This window comes from Salmo salar, chromosome ssa05 (assembly GCF_905237065.1).
Source record: "Salmo salar chromosome ssa05, Ssal_v3.1, whole genome shotgun sequence".
NCBI classification, from domain to species: Eukaryota; Metazoa; Chordata; class Actinopteri; order Salmoniformes; family Salmonidae; genus Salmo; species Salmo salar.
Genome location: NC_059446.1, coordinates 65,664,908 through 65,692,395, shown reverse-complemented (window position 1 = coordinate 65,692,395; position 27,488 = coordinate 65,664,908). Strand labels below are relative to the sequence as shown.

General features: G+C 42.4%; 1 protein-coding gene across 1 annotated transcript in view; it reads left to right on the top strand.

Annotated features, from left to right (window-relative positions):
- Positions 1 to 9,459: 9,459 nt before the first annotated feature.
- LOC106605507 (cyclin-dependent kinase 14) overlaps positions 9,460 to 27,488 on the top strand; it is a 200,463-nt gene continuing 182,434 nt past the window's right edge. The window contains exons 1-2 of the mRNA XM_045718621.1: positions 9,460 to 9,928; positions 17,531 to 17,562. Of these exons, the coding sequence (XP_045574577.1) occupies positions 9,835 to 9,928; positions 17,531 to 17,562 (126 nt within the window). The 5' untranslated portion in view covers positions 9,460 to 9,834. The remainder of the gene's footprint in view (positions 9,929 to 17,530; positions 17,563 to 27,488) is intronic.

Below are 27,488 nucleotides of genomic sequence, written 5' to 3'. Positions count from 1 at the left end.
GGACTTAACAAGCCTAAGATCACCATACTCAATGCCAAGCGTCGTCTGGAGTGGTATAAAGCTCACCGCCATTGGACTCTAAAGAAGTGGAAACGCGTTGTCTGGAGTGATGAATCACTCTTTACCATCTGGCAGTCCGGAAGGATGAATCTGGGTTTGGCGGATGCCAGGCGAACGCTACCTACCTGAATGCTTAGTGACAACTGTAAAGTTTGGTGTAGGAGGAATAATGGTCTGGGCTGTTTTTCATGGTTCGGGCTAGGCCCCTTAGTTTTAGTGAAGGGAAATCTTAATGCTACAGCATACAATGACATTCTAGACGTTTCTGTGCTTCCAACTTTGTGGCAACAGTTTGGGGAAGGCCCTTTCCTGTTTCAGCATGACAATGCCCCACGCACAAAGCAAGGTCCATACAGAAATGGTTAATCAAGATTGGTGTGGAAGAACTTGATTGGCTTGCACAGAGTTCTGACATCAACCCCATCGAACACCTTTGGGATGAATTGGAACGCCGACTGCGATCCAGGCCTAATTGCCCAACATCAGTGCTCGACCTCTCTAATGCTATTGTGGCTGAAAGGAAGCAAGCGCCCGACCTCACAAATGCTCTTGTGGCTGAAGGGAAGCAAATCCCCGCAGAAATGTTTCAACGTCTAGTGGAATGTCTTCCCAGAAGAGTGGAGGCTGTTATAGCAGCAAATGGGGGACCAACCCCATATTAATGCCCATGATTTTGGAATTAGATTTTCGACACGCAGGTGTCCACATACTTTTGGTCATGTAGTGAACCTCATCAGCCTCTCCACCCCTTCTTATTCGTAACCATACCCCAATCTACCAGATGTCTGGATGGGGTTGCCAGTCCTTATAATGACAAATTTACTGCCCTGTATGGACATTCAACATCTTAATGGCAGTGCTACTATGGAAAGTTTGGTCATTAAAGGGATACTTCGGAATTTAGACAATGATGCCCTATATCTACTTCTGCTGAGTCAGTTGAACTCGTAGATACCATTTTTATATCTGTGTCCGGTATGAAGTAAGTTGGAGGTAGTTTCACAAGCATGTTAGCAGATACCCATAGAATTCCAGTCATTGCGCTAATGCTACACTGAACAAAAATAAAAATGTAACATGAAGTGTTGGTCCCATGTTTCATGAGCTGAAATAAAAGATCCCAGAAATGTTCCATATGCACAAAAAGCGTATTTCTCTCTGTACAAATTTGGCCAGGTATAAGCTACACACAATGATCAAATTTGCATTTTATCGAGATACCGTGATGAGATTCTGAGGACCATTGTGTTGTGCCATTCATCCGCCGCCATAACCTCAAATATGAGAGTGTGCACTTGGTTAGGCTAGTGGCAAAACTGCTATCTAAATGGAATCTAATTCTAATGCTAGTCGATGATTTGTTGTTGCGACTTCTGCACGTGTGCACAGTCTGAATCTACAAGGACAGGCACAGCCTATTTGACATGCAAATCTCCTGAAAAGCTTATCTTTTGTTCCATCATTTGCAATGCAGACAACACCCAGACCAGACGTTTTTAAACGGTGAAAATACTGAGCAGGAGAAGTCAAATCAGGTGATTATGAAACACTTTAAGGTGGTATTTACCACTCTGGAGTGGTCCAAGACAGATTAAAGGACATATCAATTCATCTGAGGCTCATCACTTTTATTGGTTTTATTGAACAGTTATAAAGAGGTTCTTGGGCAGACATGCTGTGCACCTGTTTATAGTGGAATCGTGTAATAGACTCATTGGTTGTCTCATATGGGTTACACATTGAATAAGAACACCTCAAAGGATTTCCCTTTCACATGTACAGGGCCGGCCCAGACAGGACAGCCTGTCATAATTGATTTGGAATACATAGCATACTTTACAATGCCATCATGCCAGTCTGTTTGTGCCGTAATGCAAACTCCAAACATGACAATGACAACAATGGAGTTGGCAAGAACACCAACAGATCTGGGAGCAGGCTATACTTTACACTCATGTTTAATTGTATTGAAGAATTTCTCATTGAACAATGAAACCCATTGAGTCATAAAAATGACAGAACCATGTAGGTGCTCAGATTTGGACAGGACAGTGGACACCCTACCTTCCCTGGAGGAATGTATGTGTACATTAAAACAACATGGCCTTGACAAACCCCTCCACATTCCTAGCATGTTTCCCATGCTTTGTGTGATGTATTGTTGTCTCTACCTTCTTGCCCTTTGTGCTGTTGTCTGTGCCCAATAATGTTTGTACCATGTTTTATGCTGCTACCATGTTGTGTTGCTACCATGTTGTTGTTATGTTGTGTTTATACCATGCTGTGTTGTCATGTGTTGCTGCCTTGCTATGTTGTTGTCTTAGGTCTCTCTTTATGTAGTGTTGTGTTGTCTCTCTTGTTGTGATGTGTGTTTTGTCCTATATTTATATTGTATTTATTTTTTACTTCTTAATCCAAAGCCCCCGTCCTTGCAGGAGGCCTTTTACCTTTTGGTAGGCCATCATTGTAAATAAGAATTTGTTCTTAACTGACTTGCCTAGTTAAATAAAGGTTAAATAAAAAATGTAAAATACAATTGATCTAAAACACTCTATAGGCTACATATGCACCACCAAGTCAGAACAGTATGCTAAGTTATGAGGGGGAAAAGGACCAAATTATTAGGGTGAGGCACATGGGCTTCTAACAGCTTAATACAAAACATACACTTAATATTGCTTTCTTTGCTACAGTATACATATCTCTCTGGCATATTACATCATTTATGCAGCACCATACAAGACATTTTAGGACTTAACCATGTTGTGCTGTGCTCACTTGAACAGGAAGGTGGGGCAGCGATCCTTCTTGTGGGCAAATTCTTTCATGAAACTTTGTTATCAAAGTCTGACATTCTCTGGATTTATGGTGCTTTCAAGACAACTGGGAACTCTGAAAAAAACAAGTTTGAATCATGGCCTCCTTGATCTTTAGGTCGGAGCTCTAGAATGAGGCCCGAGTTCCTGACTTGAAATTCCGAGTTGGATTACCATTCAAAACGTATTTTCCCAGTCGGAGCAAATTTTTTTCCAAATTCCCAATTGTCTTGAACTCACTGACGTCTGAGATTTACCAGTTCCAAGTTTCCAGTTGTTTTGAAAGCGCCAGAAGTCATGCAAGATTGACAGCATGGCCAATCTATTCAACCTTTTCTGGCCCATGGTGTTGGGTGAGAATGTTTATCCTTTTAAGCTTGGAAAAGAGACACTAAAACCCAGACATGGACCACACACCCTCTCCACTGAATAGCAGGCAGGGGAATCAAAATAGTGATTGCTTTGCGATGCTTGCATTTAGCCACTGATTCCTTCCAAACCACTCGCAAACCAATTTGGGATTTCCAACTTATGTAATGTTTATGTCCAATGGCGATGAGCACCATTGCGTTTTATCTGTAATTTCTCTTCATATGACAAGTATTGAAAAGGATTTGCCAGTAAATTGTCGTCTTGATTCATGATGATGACTGCTTATCTAGCTTGCTAGCTAAGATTTTGAAAGTATGATGTTGACATGATCAGTCCAATCAAAGCTGCGGTAGATATAACGTGATTTGACATTATTTTATCTGTGGCCAATGACCTTGAGCCTTCTTGGATGGGCACTTCTAATGTAAATCTATAGCTGCACCCAAGGGGGCTTGAACTGCCTAGCCCTCCCTCTAGATTCTGCGGTGACGTAGTGTCCCCATGAGTGACAGAACACTGAGCCAAAAAACTAGAAACTAGAGAAGATTATCAACGTCTAAGCTCTGTACTTTCCACTAGCTGCCCCTCCACCACAGAAAGCACTGAGCTAGGCTGAATTACCTTGCATTTTGGAGCTGCCTTACCCAAGAAAGCAAAAAAGAGACCATGTTTGTATGCGGCTTTATTAACTCAAAATATATTTTTTTAATTGTTTGAAACTCATATGTGACATGTATTAATGCCAAAATAACATGCAAAAAAATATATATTTACAGTACCAGTCAAAAGTTTCTACATTGTAGAATAATAGTGAAGACAGAAACTATGAAATAACACATATAGAATCATGTAGTAACCAAAGAAGTGTTAAACAAATCAAAATATATTTAAAATGTGAGATTCTTCAAAATAGCCACTCTTTGTCTTGATGACAGCTTTGCACACTCTTGGCATTCTCTCAACCAGCTTCATGAGGAATGCTTGAAGGAGATCCCACATATGCTGAGCACTTGTTGGCTGCTTTTCCTTCACGCTGCGGTCCAACTCATCCCAAACCATCTCAATTGGGTTGAGGTTGGGTGATTGTGGAGGCCAGGTCATCTGATGCAGCACTCCATCACTCTCTTTGGATAAATAGCCCTTACACAGCCTGGAGGTGTGATTTGGGTCATTGTCCTGTTGAAAAACAAATGATAGTCCCACTAAGAGCAAACCAGATGGGATGGCGTACGTATTGCTGCAGAATGCTGTGGTAGCCATGCTGGTTAAGTGTGCCTTGAATTCTAAATAAATCCCTGACAGTGTCACTAGCAAGGCACCCCCACACCATCCCACCTCCTCCTCCATGCTTCACGGTGGGAACCACACATGCGGAGATCATCCGTTCACCTACTATGCGTTTCACAAAGACATGGCGGTTGAAATCAAAAATCTCAAATTTGAACTCATCAGACAAAAGGACAGATTTCCACCGGTCTAATGTCCATTGCTCGTGTTTTTTGGCCCAAGCAAGTCTCTTCTTATTATTGGTGTCCTTTAGTAGTGGTTTCTTTGCAACAATTTGACCATGAAGGCCTGATTCATGTCTCCTCTGAACAGTTGATGTTGGGATGTGTCTTTAACTTGAACTCTGTGAAGCATGTATTTGGGCTGCAATCTGAAGTGCTGTTAACTCTAATGAACTTATCCTCTGCAGCAGAGGTAACTCTGGGTCTTCCTTTCCTTCCTTTCCTCATGAGAGCCAGTTTCATCATAGCGCTTGATGGTTTTTGCAACTGCACTTGAAGAAACTTTCAAAGTACTTGAAATGTTCCGCATTGACTGACTTTCATGTCTTAAAGTAATGGACTGTTGTTTCTCTTTGCTTATTTGAGCTGTTCTTGACATAATATTTTTATATTTTTTCTTTTTTTCTTTTATTTTTATTTCACCTTTTGTTAACTAGGTGTTCTTTGTTATTCTTTGTTAGCTACTAGCTTCTTCCAGGAGAGTCCCTAGCAACTGCTTAGCAACTGGTAAACAATTCAGCTAGCTAAGATAACTGTACAATTTTATGAAAAATAGTTACTTTTTCAAAAGCCTATCTTCTTTGTTTGTTGCTTGTTTTGTCTCCAATTCAGTCTTGCAGTTTTCTTTTGCTTTTTTTCCAATGTACTTCATTCTAAAAAACTCTAAAAAACCATGTACATTTCAATATTTGTAGGAGCTCATTTTTTTAGCAGCTGCTGCTCAATTTGGAACTCCGGAGTTGGAGTTGGTCTTTTACCAAATCGGGCTATCTTCTGTATACCACCCCTACCTTGTCGCAACACAACTGATTGGCTCAAACGCATTAAGAAGGAAAGAAATTCCACAAATTAATTTTTAAGAAGGCACACCTGTTAGTTGAAATGCATTCCAGGTGACTATCTCATGAAGCTGGTTGAGAGAATGCCAAGAGTGTGCAAAGCTGTCATCAAAGCAAAGGGTGGTTACTTTGAAGAATCTATAATCTAAAATATATTTTGATTTGTTTAACACTTGTTTGGTTACTACATGATTCCATATGTGTTATTTCATAGTTTTGATGTCTTCACTATTATTCTACAATGTAGAAAATAGTAAAAAAATAAAGATAAACCCTTCAATGAGTAGGTGGGTCCAAGCTTTTGACTGGTACTGTATATACACTACTGTTCAAAAGTTTGGGGTCACTTAGAATGTCTGTTTTTTAAATAAAAGCAAATTTTTTTGTCCATTAAAATAGCATCAAATTGATCAGAAATACAGTGTAGACATTGTTAATGTTGTAAATGACTATTGTAGCTGATAACGGCAGATTTTTTTTATGGAATATCTACATAGGCGTACAGAGGCCCATTATCAGCAGTGAATAGGCGACTCCGGGATGCTGGCCTTCTAGGCAGAGTTCCTCTGTCCAGTGTCTGTGTTCTTTTGCCCATCTTAAACTTTTCTTTTTATTGGCCAGTCTGAGATATGGCTTTTTCTTTGCAACTCTGCCTAGAAGGCCAGCATCCCGGAGTCGCCTCTTCGCTATTGACGTTGAGACTGGTGTTTTGCCGGTAGTATTTAATGAAGCTGCCAGTTGAGGACTTGTGAGGCATCTGTTTCTCAAACTAGACACTCTAATGTACTTGTCCTCTTGCTCAGTTGTGCACCGGGGCCTCCCACTCTTCTTTCTATTCTGGTTAGCGCCAGTTTGCACTGTTCTGTGAAGGGAGTAGTACACACACAGATCTTCAGTTTCTTGGCAATTTCTCGCATGTAATGGCCTTCATTTTTCAGAACAAGAATAGACTGACAAGTTTCAGAAGAAAGTTATTTGTTTTTGGCCATTTTGAGCCTGTAATCGAACCCACAAATGCTGATGCTCCAGATACTCAACTAGTCTAAAGAATTCCAGTTGTATTGCTTCTTTAATCAGGACAACAGTTTTCAGCTGTGCTAATGTAACAGTTTAGCTTCTGTCCCTCTCCTCACCCCTACATGGGCTCGAACCAGGGACCCATCACTCTACAAAATCCGCAGCCCTTGCAGAGCAAGGGGAACAACTACTTCAAGGTCTCTGAGCGAGTGACGTCACCAATTGAAACGCTATTAGCACGCACCCCGCTAACTAGCTAGCCAATTCACATCGGTGAAACTAACATAATTGCAAAATGGTTTTCTAATGATCAATTAGCCTTTTAAAATGATAAACTTGGATTAGCTAACACAACGTGCCATTGGAACACAGGAGTAATGGTTGATGACAATGGGCCTCTGTACGCCTATGTGGATATTCAATTTCCAGCTAAAATAGTCATTTACAACATTTCCAATGTGTACATGTATTTCTGATAGTTTTGATGTTATTTTAATGTAGAAAATAGTAAAAAAATAAAGGCATTTCAATGAGTAGGTGGGTCCAAGCTTTTGAACAGTAGTGTACGTATATACACTACTGTTCAAAAGTTTGGGTATAGAATGTCTGTTTTTAAATAAAAGCAAATTTTTTTGTGCCATTAAAATAGCATCGATCAGAAATACAGCTGTTAGACATTGTTAATGTTGTAAATGACTATTGTAGCTGATAACGGCAGATTTTTTTTTATGGAATATCTACATAGGCGTACAGAGGCCCATTATCAGCAGTGAATAGGCGACTCCGGGATGCTGGCCTTCTAGGCAGAGTTCCTCTGTCCAGTGTCTGTGTTCTTTTGCCCATCTTAAACTTTTCTTTTTATTGGCCAGTCTGAGATATGGCTTTTTCTTTGCAACTCTGCCTAGAAGGCCAGCATCCCGGAGTCGCCTCTTCGCTATTGACGTTGAGACTGGTGTTTTGCCGGTAGTATTTAATGAAGCTGCCAGTTGAGGACTTGTGAGGCATCTGTTTCTCAAACTAGACACTCTAATGTACTTGTCCTCTTGCTCAGTTGTGCACCGGGGCCTCCCACTCTTCTTTCTATTCTGGTTAGCGCCAGTTTGCACTGTTCTGTGAAGGGAGTAGTACACACACAGATCTTCAGTTTCTTGGCAATTTCTCGCATGTAATGGCCTTCATTTTTCAGAACAAGAATAGACTGACAAGTTTCAGAAGAAAGTTATTTGTTTTTGGCCATTTTGAGCCTGTAATCGAACCCACAAATGCTGATGCTCCAGATACTCAACTAGTCTAAAGAATTCCAGTTGTATTGCTTCTTTAATCAGGACAACAGTTTTCAGCTGTGCTAATGTAACAGTTTAGCTTCTGTCCCTCTCCTCACCCCTACATGGGCTCGAACCAGGGACCCATCACTCTACAAAATCCGCAGCCCTTGCAGAGCAAGGGGAACAACTACTTCAAGGTCTCTGAGCGAGTGACGTCACCAATTGAAACGCTATTAGCACGCACCCCGCTAACTAGCTAGCCAATTCACATCGGTGAAACTAACATAATTGCAAAATGGTTTTCTAATGATCAATTAGCCTTTTAAAATGATAAACTTGGATTAGCTAACACAACGTGCCATTGGAACACAGGAGTAATGGTTGATGACAATGGGCCTCTGTACGCCTATGTGGATATTCAATTTCCAGCTAAAATAGTCATTTACAACATTAACAATGTCTACACTGTATTTCTGATCATTTTGATGTTATTTTAATGGACAAAAAAATTGCAAAACAAGGGCATTTCTAAGTGACCCCGAACTTTTGAACAGTAGTGTACGTATATATATATATTGTTGTTGTTAGCTAAACAAGTGCTTGTTAGTGCCATCAGACATATCAGAGAATACAGCTGTTATACACTTGCATTCTCTGACATAATTGACAGTTTGAACTCAGCTTTGTTTCAAGTTTTATTCTCCAGTTTTGAGTAGAGTGTTCCCGACACTTCTGTGGCAAGGCTCTGCTGAGGCAGCTCTCAAGGTCCTCGTTGGAGATTTGCACCACCAAGGGAGACTAGGTGGAGAAAGCAGTTGTCTTTGGAGTTGACGCAGAAATATATCAAATGTAAACTGGCATCTGTGCGTTTGCTTAATCCAATAAATGTACGACTCCATGTGTAGCCAACCATTTGGAGATGCCAAATGCGCTTAATACGCATACTGTATGTGGCTGACGGGTATGTCCTCTGACTCGTCTTGTCATTTGGTACTGAAAATTAAGCGAAATTATATTAACAGGTGTAGGCCTAATATCAAGTTCGACACCTCTCAGAAAGCATTAGAGCCTGTGATAAAACATTTGTTTTGCATAAAGTTTCAATAAACGGCTTCCTGGTAGGACTAGGCCTACTTCCAAACATCCCTTCACAACACCCAACACTACAATGAAATGATCAAATAATCCAATAATATTTTAAAACAAAGGATATTTGGAAGACATTCATGATCGTATTTGATACGATTGTTACATTTAGGTTATTTGCATGATTGGCTAAGAGATATTTTTGATAAATCAACAATAGCCAAACTAATTGTGGTAGGCTAAATGCCACAGGATAGTAGACCATCACACTTTCACTTGTTGTGAGTTACTTTTATCTGAACAGCGGACTCCCTGGCAATGAACCCTGCGCACTTGAATTTTTATATATTTTTTGTATTCGAGCGGCACAAAAGCATGATTGATAGATCAATAGCAAATCACAGAATCCCCTGTTCTTATTTGGCCAATCGTTGCGCATCCTGGGCGGGATTTGTAGCTCTGGTGGAGTGTGTTTTTTCTTTCCTCTCCCAGACGGGAGAGAGAGAATCCCAAAAATGACATCCAGATTGCAGGGGAGCAGAGCAGAGAGTGAGTGAGAGACTGAGAGAGAGAAAGAAAGAACTCAACAACCCGTTCAGTTTCAGGGAGAGAACAGAGAATATCAGCCAGCGCATGTTTTATTTTACAGCTTCATACTCGGCATCTTGTGGAAAATTCCGACTTTAGAAATGTAGTTGGATACAAATAAAACCTGAGAAGAATACACCAATGTGTTTTTGAAAACAAAAGCGTTAGCATAAACGTTTCCTGTTTCTTGACATCGTAGTAGAACGGAGAACCCCTTGGTTTGAACCCTGTGCTTCTCTACAGTTTTGTGAAGATCACTGTCTGCTGCAATCCAACCGTTAAGATGTGTGACCTGATGCCAGTTTCGAAACCTGCTGAAAAAATCGGCAAAATGAAAAAGTTGCGAAGAACTTTGTCAGAGAGCTTCAGTCGCATAGGTAAGTAGCCTACCCCTACTGTAGCGGTTATAGTGCAACAATGCATAGCCTATCGCAGTTAACGGTTATGGAAAACGGTGCTGTAGCCTAGGGAACTATTCTAATAATGTCCACTCCAACTAGTCGGGACGATAGCTGAATTTCACTATTACAAAAAGCTTTACACAAAATAAGCAGCGGTGGCATTCACACTGGTGGCAATCACTTTTACGACATTACGATTATGCATTATGGCAATAACTGTCATTGTGTTGCTGTAATTCAACACATTGTTGAATATTGTAAATGGGTAGTTCAAGTTGAGTGTTATCATTACTGTCGTATCAAACATCAGGGAATTGCCGATGTGCTTATTGTACAACTGGAAGAAGCTTGCTATCCAAATGGCCTGCGTGCGTAAACGCAGGCATCTAAGCAGGTACACACACTGCATCTCTCTCTCTCATCCCAGTGTTGGTCTATATGGTTTTGTGCATTAAAGGCAAACAAAATATCACTCCCTATGTAGACGACTGTTATATAATCTTTCCCCACAAATTAACTGATCAGATACAACAAGAAGAGGGAACATTTCCCATTTTTACGTAATTTAGCAGACACTCTTATCCAGAGCGACTTACAGTAGTGAATGCATACAGTTTTTTTCCTGTGCTGGCCCCCCGTGGGAATCGAACCCACAACCCTGGCGTTGCAAACACCATGCTCTACCAACTGAGCTACAGGGATGGCCGATATGATTTGAATATGAGGCTGCATGAAAAAAGGTCGGTATTGACTTTTCTGCTGCATGGATTGTCCTTGTCCGTACTGGTCACTGTTGCTGCTGATATCTGCATCAGCCATCAACGTTGTGCACAGCACTATATAGGCATTGATTGATCACTCACTCTCTGTCTGTGTTTCACGGATGGTTTAACAAAGAGCATTACATATTAGTTTGAGAAGTTGGGCTTCTTGTAACCAAGTCATAATGCTACGTCCTTACTATATACCAGTCGATATTATTATTTCCATACATGTCCTAATAATACGCTCACACTCAATGTCACATCATAGTTCAGCCTGGTCTCATAGACTAGAAGTAACAGAGTAAATGTAAATCCAGGACCCCCAGTTAGTACATTATCTTACCTTTGGTATGTTTACATAAGACATATTGTTACTTAAGGCCAAAAAAACAAAGGTAGGCTGGTTGGTTGGGTGGAAAGGTTGCGAGTTCGAATCTCATCACGGACAACTTTAGAATTTGAGCTAATTTCAAATCAAATTCAAATCAAATTGATTTATATAGCCCTTCTTACATCAGCTGATATATCAAAGTGCTGTATAGAAACCCAGCCTAAAACCCCAAACAGAAAGCAATGCAGGTGTAGAAGCACGGTTGGCTAGGAAAAACTCCCTACAAAGGCCAAAACCTAGGAAGAAACCTAGAGAGGAACCAGGCTATGAGGGATGGCCAGTCCTCTTCTGGCTGTGCTGGGTGGAGATTATAACAGAACATGGACAAGATGTTCAAATGTTCATAAATGACCAGCATGGTCAAATAATAGTAATCACAGTGAACAGGTCAGGGTTCCATAGCCGCAGGCAGAACAGTTGAAACTGGAGCAGCAGCACGGCCAGGTGGACTGGGGACAACAAGGATTCATCATGCCAGGGAGTCCTAAGGCATGGTCCTAGGGCTCAGGTCCTCCGAGAGAGAAAGAAAGAAAGAGAGAAAGAGAGAATTAGAGAGAGCATACTTAAATTCACACAGGACACCGGATAAGACAGGAGAAATACTCCAGATATAACAGACTGACCCTAGCCCCCTGACACATAAACTACTGCAGTATAAATACTGGAGGCTGAGACAGGAGGGGTCAGGAGACACTGTGGCCCCATCCGATGTTACCCCCGGACAGGGCCAAACAGGCAGGATATAACCCCACCCACTTTGCCAAAGCACAGCCCCCACACCACTAGAGGGATATATCTTCAACCACCAACTTACCATCCTGAGACCGAGTATAGCCCACAAAGATCTCTGCCACGGCACAACCCAAGGGGGGGCGCCAACCCAGACAGGAAGATCACGTCAGTGACTCAACCCACTCAAGTGACGCACCCCTCCTAGGGACGGTAGCTAATTAGCAACTTTGTAACTACTTACAACTTTTTAGCTACTTTGCAACTACTTAGCATGTTAGCTAACCCTTCCCCTAACTCTAAAACTAACCTTAACCCTTTTAGTTAACCCTAACCTTAATCCTGTAACCTAACTCTTAAACTTAACCCTAACCTTAACCCCTAACCCAGCTAATTTTCCACAGCTAGCAAACATTAGCTACTTAGCCAGAATTCATAACATATCATATGTTTTGCTAATTTGTAACATTGTATGTTTACCAAATTCGTAATATATAATTGAAATTGTAATTCATAACATATCATACAACATGGGTGATGGACATCCTCAAGTTAATACATATCATACAAAATGTAACATGTCATGCTAAATGGAGTTGGGAATTTGATGTGGGACCCAGATTGTAGGCTATTTATCCTACCTTGCTATTCCAGGCTATGCTACCACCTTGCATATCAATTGCTAACTGTGCTAAGGTCATGTACAGTAGGATCTACAAACTCACAACTCTATTCTTGTCTTTTAACTGTTACTGTGTATTTCCAGTACATCGCTATGACAATGCAGCCTTCTGACCTTAGCTGAGGTTAGCTGGGATGAGACTGTTGGCCTACTTCAGGGATCATCAACTAGATTCAGCTATGGGCTGATTTTTTTCTTGAGGGGATGGTCAGGGGACCGGAACATAATTACAAATGATTTGTAGACTGCAAATTTGTAACGTTTGAGCTGGGAGTCGGGAAGCAATTTCAGGAAGTGATTCATTTAATAAATAAATGAAAACATAATACAAAACAAGAAACACAAACAACGCACAGACATGAAACTGAAACAGAAACAATGACGCCTGGGGAAGGAACCAAAGGGAGTGACATATATAGGACAGGTAATCAAGGAGGTGATGGAGTCCAGGTGAGTGTCATTATGTGCAGATGCGCGTAACGATGGTGACAGGTGTGCGCCATAATGAGCAGCCTGGTGACCTAGAGGCCGGAGAGGGAGCACACATGACAGTACCCCCTCCCCGGCGCATTCGGCTCCAGCAGCAGGACGCCAACCACAGGGACTATCCCGGGGATCAGGAATGGACCGGTCGCCTCCACTGAGGCACAGAAATCGGACAAACCGGCTGAGGCATGAGAGCCTGATGAGCAGGCTGAGACCTCCCCAGTTGCCTCGGTGGAGGCACGGGAACCTGTTCACCCAGCTGAGGCATGGGAGCCTATTGAACCCGCTGAGGCATGGGAGCCTGTCGAGCCAGCTGAGGCATGGGAGCCTGTCGAGCCAGCTGAGGCATGGGAGCCTGTCGAGCCAGCTGAGGCATGGGAGCCTGTCGAACCCGCTGAGGCATGGGAGCCTGTCGAGCCAGCTGAGGCATGGGAGCCTGTCGAGCCAGCTCAGGCATGGGAGCCTGTCGAGCCAGCTGAGGCATGGGAGCCTGTCGAGCCAGCTGAGGCATGGGAGCCTGTCGAGTCAGCTGATTCATGGGAGCCTGTCGAGCCAGCATGGGAATCCGACAAACCGGCTGAGGCCTCCCAGGTAGCTCTGGTTCTGACACCCGGACCCGACATCACCTCCAACACAATTTAAAAAAAATAAAACACTCATTTCATTTCATTATGCACTGATGCACGTAACAATGGTGACAGGTGTACAGCCTGGTGACCTGGAGGCCAGAGAGGGAGCACACGTGACAAAATTGACTAAAACATAATCATTTCAAACCTTGCTTACATTTGCTCACGATCGCATACACTGTAAATCTCTGTATTATGCGTGGGAATACTTTGGAACCTATTTCCCAAATTAAAATCACTTGGAGCTCTTTTATGTCCAATAATAATAATAATAATAATAATTATAAAAAACATATTATTTTATTATAAAAATAAAATCACCCGTGGACCTCCAGTTGGGGAATGTCATGACATCATTTTCTGGAATTTTCCAAGTTGTTTAAAGGCACAGTCAACTTAGTGTATGTAGACTTCTGACCCACTGGAATTGTAATACAGTGAATTATAAGTGAAATAATCTGTCTGTAAACAATTGTTGGAAAAATGTAGATGTCCTAAACGACTTGCCAAAACTATAGTTTGTTAACAAGACATTTGTGGATTGGTTGAAAAATGAGTTTTAATGACTCCAACCTAACTGTATGTAAACTTCTGACTTCAACTGTAAATGATATCACCTACAGTTGAAGTTTTTCCAACAATTGTTTACAGACAGATTATTTCACTTATAATTCACAGTATCACCCCAGCAGCATACCACCCTGCATCCCACTGCTGGCTTGCTTCTGAAGCTAAGCAGGGTTGGTCCTGGTCAGTCCCTGGATGGGAGACCAGATTCTGCTGGAAGTGGTGTTGGAGGGCAATTAGGAGGCACTCTTTCCTCTGGTCTAAAAAATATCCCAATACCCCAGGGCAGTGATTGGGGACACTGCCCTGTGTAGAGTGCTGTTTTTCGGATGGGATGTTAAATGGGTGGCCTGACTCTCTGAGGTCATTAAAGATCCCATTGCTCTTATTGTAAGAGTTGGGGTGTTAACCCCGGTGTCCTGGCTAAATTCCCAATCTGGCCCTCATACCATCACGGCCACCTAATCATCCCCAGTGTACAATTGGCTCATTCATCCCCCTCATATCCCTTGAAACTATTCCCCAGGTCGTTGCTGTAAATGAGAATGTGTTCTCAGTCAACTTACCTGGTAAAATACATTTAAAAAAATCACAATTCCAGTGGGTCAGAAGTTTACATACACTAAGTTGACTGTGCCTTTAAACAGCTTGGAAAATTCCAGAAAATGATGTCATGGCTTTAGAAGCTTCTGATAGGCTAATTGACATCATTTGAGTCAATTGGAGGTGTACCTGTGGATGTATTTCATGTCATACCTTCAAGCTCAGTGCCTCTTTGCTTGACATCATGGGAAAATCAAAAGAAATCAGCCAAGACCTCAGAAAAAAAATTGTAGACCTCCACAAGTCTGGTTCATCCTTGGGAACAATTTCCAAATGCCTGAAGGTACCACGTTCATCTTTACAAACAATAGTACGCAAGTATAAACACCATGGGACCTAGCAGCCGTCATACCACTCAGGAAGGAGACGCGTTCTGTCTCCTAGAGATGAATGTACTTTGGTGCGAAAAGTGCAAATCAATCTCAGAACAACAGCAAAGGATCTTGTGAAGATGCTGGAGGAAACAGGTACAAAAGTATCTGTTTCAGGTTATGTCTTATATCGACATAACCTGAAAGGCCGCTCAGCAAGGAAGAAGCCACTGCTCCAAAACCGGCATAAAATAGCCAGACTACGGTTTGCAACTGCACATAGGGACAAAGATTGTACTTTTTGGAGAAATGTCCTCTGGTCTGATGAAACAAAAATATAACTGTTTGGCCATAATGACCATCGTTATGTTTGGAGGAAAAAGGGGGAGTCTTGCAAGCCGAAGAACACCATCCCAACTGTGAAGCAGGGGGGGGGGGGTAGCATCATGTTGTGGGGGTGCTTTGCTGCAGGAGGGTCTGGTGCACTTCACAAATTAGATGGCATCATGAGGTAGAAAAATTATGTGGATATATTGAAGCAACATCTCAAGACATCAGTCAGGAATTTAAAGCTTGGTCACAAATGGGTCTTCCAAATGGACAATGACCCCAAGCATACTTCCAAAGTTGTGGTAAAATGGCTTAAGGGCAACAAAATCAAGGTATTGGAGTAACCATCACAAAGCCCTGACCTCAATCCTATAGAAAATTTGTGGGCAGAACTGAAAAAGCGTGTGCGAGGAAGGAGGCCTACAAACCTGACTCAGTTACACCAGCTCTGTCAGGAGGAATGGGCCACAATTCACCCAACTTATTGTGGGAAGCTTGTGGAAGACTACTCGAAATGTTTGACCCAAGTTAAACAATGTAAGGCAAGACAATGCTACCAAATACTAATTGAGTGTATGTAAACCTCTGACCCACTGGGAATGTGATGAAAGAAATAAAAGCTGAAATAAATCATTCTCTCTACTATTATTCTGACATTTCACATTCTTAAAATAAAGTGGTGATCCTTGACCTAAGACAGGGAATTTTTACTAGGATTAAATGTCAGGATTTGTGAAACTGAGTTTAAATGTATTTGGCTAAGGTGTATGTAAACTTCCGACTTCAACTGTATAGTATCTTATATTTATGTTCTTGAATACGAGTCCATGTTTAGTTTTGTTTTGGAAATGTTCAATATATCAGACTTGTATGTGAAGGAGTGTTCAAACTAAATAACAATGCTACAGATTCTTGTGTATTGACTCCCCATTTACTGTAGTTGTAATGATCCTGCTGTGTTTTCTACTTTGAGGAAATTCTCCTCTCTGTGTCTCTGTTTTCTGATGAGAAAGATGCAATTTTATGGCTCCACGGCTAGATGACTCTGCCTCAAAACAATGCCATTGACATGAGTAAGTCATTTTACATCAAGGCCAAACAATATAGTGTTACTTCCATCTGTAACTTACCCTATCTCATTGTGTCAGATTAGTTGTGATACCCTCCAATCAGATAATTATTGAGTTCATTATGAGAAATGTGTAATTAAAGAGATATTTATTAGGCTATGTTTCCGAAAAGCATTTTTCAGCACTCTTCCCAGGCAATGTGGATTGGTTTGTCTTTCACAGTTAAAAACAAAGCTAAAGATAAGATCTGGTTTGCACCGAATGTACCATACAGTACATCTAGCTGTCAAGGAGGAAACAATCACACCGGCAACACAGCATTGTTTACCTTCCTTTTCATAAATACAAAGGATATTGCTGTCCAATGCAATCACTATGACTTCCTGTGATTATAGTCATAGTGGCGAGAGAAGACGAGAGCTCCTCAGTCACACCAATGGGCTGCTAGTGGTGTGTTGCTCTCTTCCTGCCACACCTGGGTTCAAATATTATTTGAAATCTTTCAAAATTACTTCTAGCGTTTGCTTAAGCCTGCCTTAAGAATGCCATTTGGGTGGGGTGTGCACTTTTGGGACTATTCTATTGGTTCCGTTGCGCCAGGCAAAATCAATCAAGCACAGCTAAAGTATATTTAAAGATTTCCAATACTATTTGAAGTGAACCCAGGTGTGTTCCCAGCCATTCACTAGTCTAGTAATGATGATGCAGTGTCTGAAAGGTCTGTCTAATAAAGCACAAACAAACTCTTCTTCTGAACGCTGCCAGTGTCAGATCATGTTGATTGACCTCGGACTATCTGCCTGAGTGTCTGCCTTAATGAAGGAAGCATAATGAATCTTTATCACACGAATAGGAAATCAGGACACCATTACAGGGCTGTGTGTGTGCGTACTGTAGGTGTGTACGTGTGTGTGTGGGTTATGAGTGAGTGCACACTGTGGTTGTAGTCACTGTTTTTGTTCCCTGTTCAGAAGACGTCAATGTGAGCCTGGTTTTCTTCTTCTCTCTATTTTCAGCTTTCAAGAAAGAGGACAGTGGCTTTGATGAGGTGAGTTCAAAACCAGTGAAACAGCTGGTGAAATGATTGGTCCATTTTTCAGTGCAATACAACAATATTTGATGGTAATGCTTATTGTGTTTATTATGTGGTATCATGGATTGAATTCATAGACAGACAATACTGTGGTGGTACTGTATGCAGTTCAGTAGTTTATTCTATGAATGGTCATTAGATAGGATTTGTAAGTCGCTCTGGATAAGAGTGTCTGCTAAATGACGTAAATGTAAATGTTTGTAATGTATTCATGTTTACTGCATCAGGGCTGTCCTATCATCTCAGTAGTCCTAGTCCTCTGGGCCAGTGTTTGTCACTAGGAAGCCAACCAGACACATTATTCTGTGGACAGAGAAACTAACATCAGAATGATGAAAGTATTCGAGAATGTTTTCCCAATGTATAACAATGCTGCATGCGTGTGTGTGTGTGCGTGTGCGTGAGTGTGTTTGCATGCGCGCGTGTGTTGATGAGGAAGCCGATAAGGCCGTAGACACTAGGATGTAAATGTTAAATGCGTTGGCAGGGAAATTCTGCTTGCTTGCTCTTTTGAGTTGAAGTAACATCGATTTTTTTTTTCTTCTCCCCCAAGCCCTCAATGCGGTGCTTTAGATTGGTATCTAAGGAGATGTTCTTGGTGAAAGATAAGGCTTAACTCCTGTGGTCTCTAAAGCCTTTCCCTTTTCCAGTTGGAAATTCAAGTACACAAGGTGTAGAGAGACTGAGGAGACAGCAGCCAGTGTGAATGTTTGCTGATCTTGCTTTGGTTAATGATAACCTTATCTGTTCAGCTTATGAAGGCGGTGATGGTACAGACAAACCAGGGATTGCATTAACGAACTGAACAGCTCTGCAAATGGAGGCTAAAACTAATGCCGGGCGTACACTACACAGTTTTGCCATGAATTCCCCACTTTTTTTGCCATCCCAGACACATTTTCATGATCGGGGTGAAACCTTATGAACTTAGGCTAGGTTCAATACGTCGGGACTCGCATAGTTTGAGTGGGTCAAGGACGCACCAACGATGGCTGTTCCGTTCTCCAGATCCCTGTCGGATGTCCTGAAAGGTTTTCGGACACATTTTGGATGTGCATCTTGTAGTATGAGCAGTGCTACAACGCGATTGGGCAAGGACTGCTGCCAATAGCCAATGAGCACTCAACATATGAGACCAAAACAATGATGGCAAAGAGGAAAGTAACAACTACACGCACCGTGTGGACCGAGGTGATGGAGGACAGATTGGTGGAGCTGTGGAGAGAACCTGGCTGCCTTCAATGTGCAAGTTTGTTTTACGTGCCCCAGATGAGCTCAGTTTGCTCATTCCATTGGTCTTTAAGTAAAATCTCCACCCACCCGGGACACCGGGCCATGCAAAACAAACTCCACCAATATTACATCTGCGTCTTACCATGACAGAATCCAAAAATATTATTTCATATTATTGTTATTATTTCATATTAAGTTCATATTCTGCGCCTCCGGCTTTTTAAAAATGTTTCTGCACATAATAACGTGCTCACTTATAAAACAGCTCACTGTTTGCGCGTCAGCATTTTTTCCTACGACAACCGAGAAACGCAGGGCATGATCAACTAGGGAATCATTGTGTAATGTGAGCAGCCATGTCCTGGGGTTGAGAATGGAAGGAAGGAAAGATTTGGGACAAGCAAATCATGAAATGTGACCACGTCCAAATTGTTAACATTTTAGAAGTTGTGTAGTGTATGCCCAGCATAACTGATTCACACAAGGTGCGAAGAGCCACGATTAGCTGTTTTTCTACCTCTGTTAAATCTCTGGGGATGTCCCCTCCTCCCATGTCGCTGTATTCTTGCCTAGCCCTACACAGATTATAAGAGTGATGGGCAATTACTCCCTGCTGCCCTCTCTCTCTCTCTCTCTCTCTCTCTCTCTCTCTCTCTCTCTCTGTGGCTCTGCTCTCCCTTTCTGTCTCTCGCTGTCTCTCTCTGTGTTCCTCTGTCCTTCTCTTTCCTCTCACTCTCTTTCTTTCTGAGGTCCAGGCCACGGGTCGGCATCTCTCTGAGGACTTTACATAACACTGGCCTGGACTGGTGCTCACTGCCTTCTCTCTCTCTCTCTCAGAACTCTAACCTAATTCTGACCACTGGTGGACTTACCATTAGGCAGAAGAGGCAATTGCCTCAGGCCTCACATCATCAATGGACCTCATGAGCTGAGCATACATTTTTTAAATAATATTCAAATAATTTCTACCCGCCCCCCCATGCTCCGCTCAAGGCAATAAATAAATCCCCATCATAATCTGTGTTTAAGATAGAGATATCCACCGATGTCGGCGGAAGGTGGCAGAGCTACAGCGGTGTTTGTCAAATTAGGTAACTCGTTACCGGGGTGAAAAATGAATTGAAGTGAAAAGGGCATTTTCACGTCAAAGGTATACAGGTTTTTTCATGTACGAATATGTTATTCAATTTGTTTCTATAGGCTAATAGCAGTAAGGCCAAATTCAATATTTCATCAAATAATATTTTTGTTACCTAAAATTCTAAATCAAATATCTAAATCATCCTTGGTATGAGCATCTTAAAACTATTCCATATGTTAGCTTAGTAGTAGTCTCACGTTGCCATACCTCCAAAATCATATCGCTGTGTGGAGAATTTTGTATTGCAAAAACAGTTTGAATGGTCCTCTGGCTCCCAGCGGCAATATTTTGATTGGATGTTACTTTCAAGAACCCTTGCCCACATGCCCGTTGGTGCCAGGTGTTATGTTCGGCACTGTTTTCTGACTGGATAGGACACATTTTGCAGAGAGTTGGTCCGTATGCTGGTTTGCAACATTGCAGAAAATGGAAGAAAAACTGGGGGGAAAACCCTTTTGTCAGAAGTGTGCTCAATACACAATCCAAGTACATCAACATATATTGATGGAGATTTTAATCAGCGATTTCCTGGCCATCTTCACCATGCACGGTTGCACCTACAACACTCATTTAATGAGCACTATTGGAGCTCCCCCCAAGCAAGGCATTTGATTGATTTGACGTGTAGCGAGGCGTCACTGATTTACATCTGGTCTCCACCCCATTTTGCTATTTAGGGAAGACTGGTTCTCGACCCAGCCCTTTGTCCTCGGACTCTAGGGGGATATAATACACCTTTCTTTAGTAAAAAGGCAGGTGCTGCTAATAAAACTGCCATCGTCATCTAAGCAGAGGACATGTACAGTATGTGTAGCCCATTTATCTGATGCTGTCTGGCATGTCATTCTTTGTTTTGGCCAGACAGCATCAGATACATGGCCTACATATAGTAAGACAGAGGGGTGCCGTTTCGCTAGTTCGCATGCTTTTGCCGGTGAGATAGTTTCAGCCTCTATTGAATTGAAGGAAAGTTGGTGGGTGCACACTGCACTGTTCGGATGCTGGAATTATTTTCAAATCAAATCAGTTTATTTGTCACGTGGATGAACGTGTGAAGGTAACCTACTTTTGAAGTGATTATTTGACAATCAGATAAAAACATGACTGATTGTGTTCATGGCACATTAAAAGGTAATACAGACTGGTCTTTGACTGGGGCCTCCAAATCACTAAGCCTGCCCCTGGCTCTGACTAGGGCCTCCAAGTCACTAAGCCCACCCCTGGCTCTGACTGAGCTCTTTCTCTCTCTGTCTCAATTCAGTTCTATTTAAGGACTTTATTGGCATGGAAAACACATGTTTACATTGCCAAAGCAAATGAGCTAGATAATAAGCAAAAGTAAAAAAAAAAAAATAACAATTTACAGTAAACATTACACTCACAAAAGTTCCAAAAGAATAAAGACATTACAAAATGTCTGCAGTAATCTGCAGTCTCATTTCTGTGGTTGCACTGAGGAAGTGATTATGCTCATTTTAAGACTTTGTCATCACAGGGGCTTTGCACAAGTCATTATTTGTGTTGGCACTGGAGACTAGCTGTATATAAAATGGCTGTATATAAAATCTAAGTTATTTAACATTGGCATTAGTTATGTTTCCGGTGATTACGCTGATGAATATAGATTAGATATATCGCCACCACCAGTCCATTTTATGCTACTGGGACTTTTGTGGTGCAATAATGTGAACCGAACCGTTCCAAGAAGCCAGTGCCCTGGGAAATAGCCCGGACCATTGGCTATAAATGGTCTCATGCCACCAGGGAATGTTTTAAAAGAATTTAGGAAAGAAAAATAACTATTTCCTGTGCAGCACCAGGGTGTCTCTGAGGGAGCAGTAAGGGGAAGAATTAGCCGGCGTGTGTTTATGTCTTAAAGAAGGGCCCATTGTTTGCTACATTGTTCAGCTGATGCCCATTCATCATGGGCAGAACACCACGAGTCTGATTAAAATGTACCCAGAGTAGCTAGCCTACTACACTGCCTGAAGAATTAGCAACAGTACCCTGTTAGTTTGTCTTGATATTAAATTGTTGCTCCAAGGTAATGTGACTGTATCTGGCACAGAAAGAGATATCATCTGGTCATAACTCCCAGAGAAAGAGACCAGTCATCCACAGCAGTCTTTATCCCCCTCTCCCCTCTCTGTCCCTCTCTCCTCTTCTCTCTGTCCCTCTCTCCTCTTCTCTCTGTCCATCTCTCCTCTTCTCTCTGTCCCTCTCTCCTCTTCTCTCTCACTCTTTCTCTGTGTCTTTGTCCCTCTTTCTCCCCATCCTGCTCCTATCTCTGCCCTCCCTGATTCCTTCTCTCTTATATCTCTCTCGTTCTCTCTCTTTCTTTCTCTCTCTCTGCCACTCAATCTATCTTTTCATCTCCCTACCTCTCTCTCCCTCTCTCTTTCTCCTTGCCCCCCTTGCTCCCCTTGCTCCCCTCTCCTAGTGGAAACACAGGCGCTGTGCTGTGTGGCCTGGCTGAATGTTAAATAACACTGCTGTGGGTTTGACTGTTCTATTACAGAAGGCTGTTAGAGAACTCTGGGACGCTGAAATATACACACACACACACACACACACACACACACACACACACACACACACACACACACACACACACACACACACACACACACACACACACACACACACACACACACACACACACACACACACTGGAATGCTGAAATGGCCTCTACTTAAGAGGAAGTCTCAGGAGGCATCATGTTGAGCCATTAGAATGGGCAGATTGTAAAGGATTGTGTGTGTGTGTGTGTGTGTGTGTGTGTGTGTGTGTGTGTGTGTGTGTGTGTGTGTGTGTGTGTGTGTGTGTGTGTGTGTGTGTGCGTGCGTGCGTGTTAGCACAAACACGTCCTCAGCTGCTGCCCCATGGACTCAATCCAATTTTAGTTAACATGTAAGCCGAGTTCCATGAGTGTCGCTTTGTCTTCACTTCACACATTGTATGCACACAGAGACATTTTTATGTGTAGCAATGCAAACAATAACTTCTGTATAATGAACATTGCTAAATATTGTTAGATTAAGGCCAAGGTCTTCAATTATTTCTGGCTATTAATAATTATTTTCTCCTTCCTTATTTTTTCTCTCTCTCTCTCTCTCTCTCTCTCTCTCTCTCTCTCTCTCTCTCTGTCTCTGTCGCATGAGAACTTCATTATCTATTCTCAGCAGAATTGGAGTCTGGCACATTGAATAATTGCATGTGTTTGGTGTCAGGATCAGAAATGAATGCAATAAACGTCTTCATCTATTACATTAAAGACTCCAGCGATATTAGTGGAGGAGCCGTTAAGACTGAACCGGATGGAAAATCTGTCATTTATTTCACAGGAAACAAATCACCTTTTGGTCCTTGGGAGTTATCTGAAGGTTTTATAAAGGGAGGAACGGTACTCTCCTGTCATCATTGTCATCATCATCATCTGTGTCATCATCTTTTATGTCATCACTAGCAGTCAGTCACTTCTTGAATAGCAGCATGGCATAGGCTGGAGCCATTCCCCAGGTCTTAGAATGTTAACGTGCCAAGGGCGGAGGGAGAGAAATGGCGAGAAGAGAGATGCCTGGAATAGTGAGTTTTTCCTCCGTCAGGGGATGTATGGATGGTTGGTTCACAGTTAAGCCCAAGTGAGGGACTGCTAGGTGGGGTAGACGGGGGAGAGAGTCGGGGGAGGGAAGGAGAGAGGTGCTGTCACGTATTCTGCCATGGTGATCCTTGGGGACGGACACAGCCCAGCAGAATACCCAGATAGACCATGGATTTATCTTTCTCTCGCACTCTCTCCCCCTCTCTTGCTTGCTGACTCCTCGGAACTCCAGTTCTTTACCAAGACTTTAGCCTTGCTTTCTGTCTCAGAGCACAAATGTCTGTTGTTAGAAACTGGTTGGAATTACACTGGTGGTTAAGAGAGGAGAGGAGGAGGGGCAGCTGGGACATTATGGATGTATATCATATTTTTCCTGAGTGACACAGAGGTGTGACAGTTTGAATAGCTTTTATTGGATGTCTGTCTCACACCATTAATTAAGTTTGAAATGCTGTCAGAACCTGATGACATTGTCATATTGCGTCTCAACCGGCATACACCCAGCTGTTTTCCCACGAGCGCACACATCTGTCTCTAAGCCAAGGTCAGTGGTGATTGTTATTCGCTTAGAACACTTCCCATTGAGAATTCAAATCGCTTAGAAAACGCAAGCTACAAACACCCCCTATTGACTTTTGGTTGAAATCTTCGTTGTTCAATTAAAACAGCGTATTTTGATGACTTTGAAAAATCCAATCAATGTTCTACATTGATAACATGCGGGCGCGGTAGCGTTGATTACAGGGATTGACTCACTGGTTCCTGCTTTGAGGTCCCATTGACTTTCATGTCCTATAATGTTGTTCCAGTAAATCTCCACATGAATTCAATAACTGTTGAGCTACAAAGGGGTGGAAAGGAAAAGTAAAGGCCATATCTATGTGAGTAAGTTAGGAGGAAAGATAAAAAAGAACGAGTAAGGGCCGTAGAGGCTAAGGAAGAAGGAGAAGAGGAGAGTACCAGGAGACCAGCAGTGGCCTGCGGTGTGAAACACCATGGTGTTGATTACAACCTTCCTTCACCCTAACATTGATAACGCATGCGCACACGCACACTGATAACACACGCAGGTGCCGCCCATGGCTTATCGATTCACCTGGCGGTGCGCTCGCCAATGTCACCCTTCCTGCCCCATTGTGTCTCAAGATTACCATCCTCCCCATCCCCAAGCCCCAGGGTTCCCGTCCCCCACGTCTCCTAGATAAGGGACAAGGTCAAAGGTCATCAGGAATCTAGATAACGTCCCTCTCCCGGTTAGCATCACCGTGGGCAACAACGTATGGCGAACACTCTTTAATGTTATCGTCAAGGACACAAATAAAATAATCAAAGATGACATATATTGTTTTTCAGGATCATAGTCAGGATCAGAAATATCACACCTTTTGTTGTTCTAAGAGGCCTTGCAGAGGTGATGTTTCACTGCAGTCAGTGCAGTAGTTGATATCATATACTATACAGTGAGGGAAAAAAGTATTTGATCCCCTGCTGATTTTGTACGTTTGCCCACTGACAAAGAAATGATCAGTCTATAATTTTAATGGTAGGTTTATTTGAACAGTGAGAGACAGAATAACAACAAAAAAATCCAGAAAACCGCATGTCAAAAATGTTATAAATTGATTTCCATTTTAATGAGGGAAATAAGTATTTGACTCCTCTGCAAAACATGACTTAGTACTTGGTGGCAAAAATGTTGTTAGCGATCACAGAGGTCAGACGTTTCTTGTCGTTGGCCACAAGGTTTGCACACATCTCAGGAGGGATTTTGTCCCACTCCTCTTTGCAGATCTTCTCCAAGTCATTAAGGTTTTGAGGCTGACGTTTGGCAACTCGAACCTTCAGCTCCCTCCACAGATTTTCTACGGGTTTAAGGTCTGGAGACTGGCTAGGCCACTCCAGGACCTTAATGTGCTTCTTCTTGAGCCACTCCTTTGTTGCCTTGGCCATGTGTTTTGGGTCATTGTCATGCTGGAATACCCATCCACGACCCATTTTCAATGCCCTGGCTGAGGGAAGGAGGTTTTCACCCAAGATTTGACGGTACATGGCCCCGTCCATCGTCCCTTTGATGCGGTGAAGTTGTCCTGTCCCCTTAGCAGAAAAACACCCCCAAAGCATAATGTTTCCACCTCCATGTTTGACGGTGGGGATGCTGTTATTGGGGTCATAGGCAGCATTCCTCCTCCAAACACGGTGAGTTGAGTTGATGCCAAAGAGCTAAATTTTGGTCTCATCTGACCACAACACTTTCACCCAGTTGTCCTCTGAATCATTCAGATGTTCATTGGCAAACTTCAGACGGGCATGTATATGTGCTTTCTTGAGCAGGGGGACCTTGCGGGCGCTGCAGGATTTCAGTCCTTCATGGTGTAGTGTGTTACCAATTGTTTTCTTGGTGACTATGGTCCCAGCTGCCTTGAGATCATTGACAAGATCCTCCCGTGTAGTTCTGGGCTGATTCCTCACCGTTCTCATGATCATTGCAACTCCATGAGGTGAGATCTTGCATGGAGCCCCAGGCCGAGGGAGATTGACAGTTCCTTTGTGTTTCTTCCATTTGCGAATAATCGCACCAACTGTTGTCACCTTCTCACCAAGCTGCTTGGCAATGGTCTTGTAGCCCATTCCAGCCTTGTGTAGGTCTACAATCTTGTCCCTGACATCCTTGGAGAGCTCTTTGGTCTTGGCCATGGTGGAGAGTTTGGAATCTGATTGATTGATTGCTTCTGTGGACAGGTGTCTTTTATACAGGTAACAAGATGAGATTAGGAGCACTCCCTTTAAGAGTGTGCTCCTAATCTCAGCTCGTTACCTGTATAAAAGGCACCTGTGAGCCAGAAATCTTTCTGATTGAGAGGGGGTCAAATACTTATTTCCCTCATTAAAATGCAAATCAATTTATAACATTTTTGACATGCAATTTTCTGGATTTTTTTGTTGTTATTCTGTCTCTCACTGTTCAAATAAACCTACCATTAAAATTATAGACTGATCATTTCTTTGTCAGTGGGCAAACGTACAAAATCAGCAGGGGATCAAATACTTTTTTCCCTCACTGTAGCTCTACTGGGAGATTGTGGATCCTGTCACTGACAGATACATATTCTTCATATCCACCATTCATCTATAAGTAGGACTGGATCCGCTATAATTTAAGCTGCAGATTAGAACACGTAGGATCCATATGCTTTTAAATAGAGGGAAACCAAACCTGTGAGTTCTTACAATGTGATCAGAGGACGACTGACGTCTCACTCATTTCTATGGTCACTGTAGTTCCCGGGAGAGAGAGATGATTCCCAGAGGTTTCTACCCGTTCCGTACCGCATGTTGAATATTCCGACCGGAATCATCCGGCTTTAATCATGGCAGGATTTCATTTCACACTTTTCGCTCACTGTGCTGCTAACCTTCCTCTCTGTAAGCTGCTTAGCCATACTATCAGACAGCGAATATTATTAAATAAAGTTTTAAGCTGTGGTAGGAAGGGGACGATAAGGAAGGAATCTGAATGAGATTACGTTAGAGTAGGTCAGAGGAATAGGTTCTGAAACCAGATCCTACTCTCTCCGAGACACTAGCTAGAGAATCCTCTTCTCAATTTCTTTCAGGGCTGAGACATTTTAGGGGGCATTTTGTAGGCTTGGAGTATCCCTGTCCTGTTGCACTGCAGAGGAGCTCAAGGGTCTTTTCATTGTATACAGATATTCAAGTGTGTGTGTGTGTGTGTTTTCCTAGACAGGCAAGCTTTCGATGCTAGGTCACTTTAGGTTGTCTGTTTGTTGAGCAGGTAGAGCTTTACACTTTGAGTCTGGTCCTCCAGAAATGCAGCAGATGTTGAGTTGACTTCACTCAGACATTAAGCAGATCCTACTCATATATATACACACGCACGCACGCAC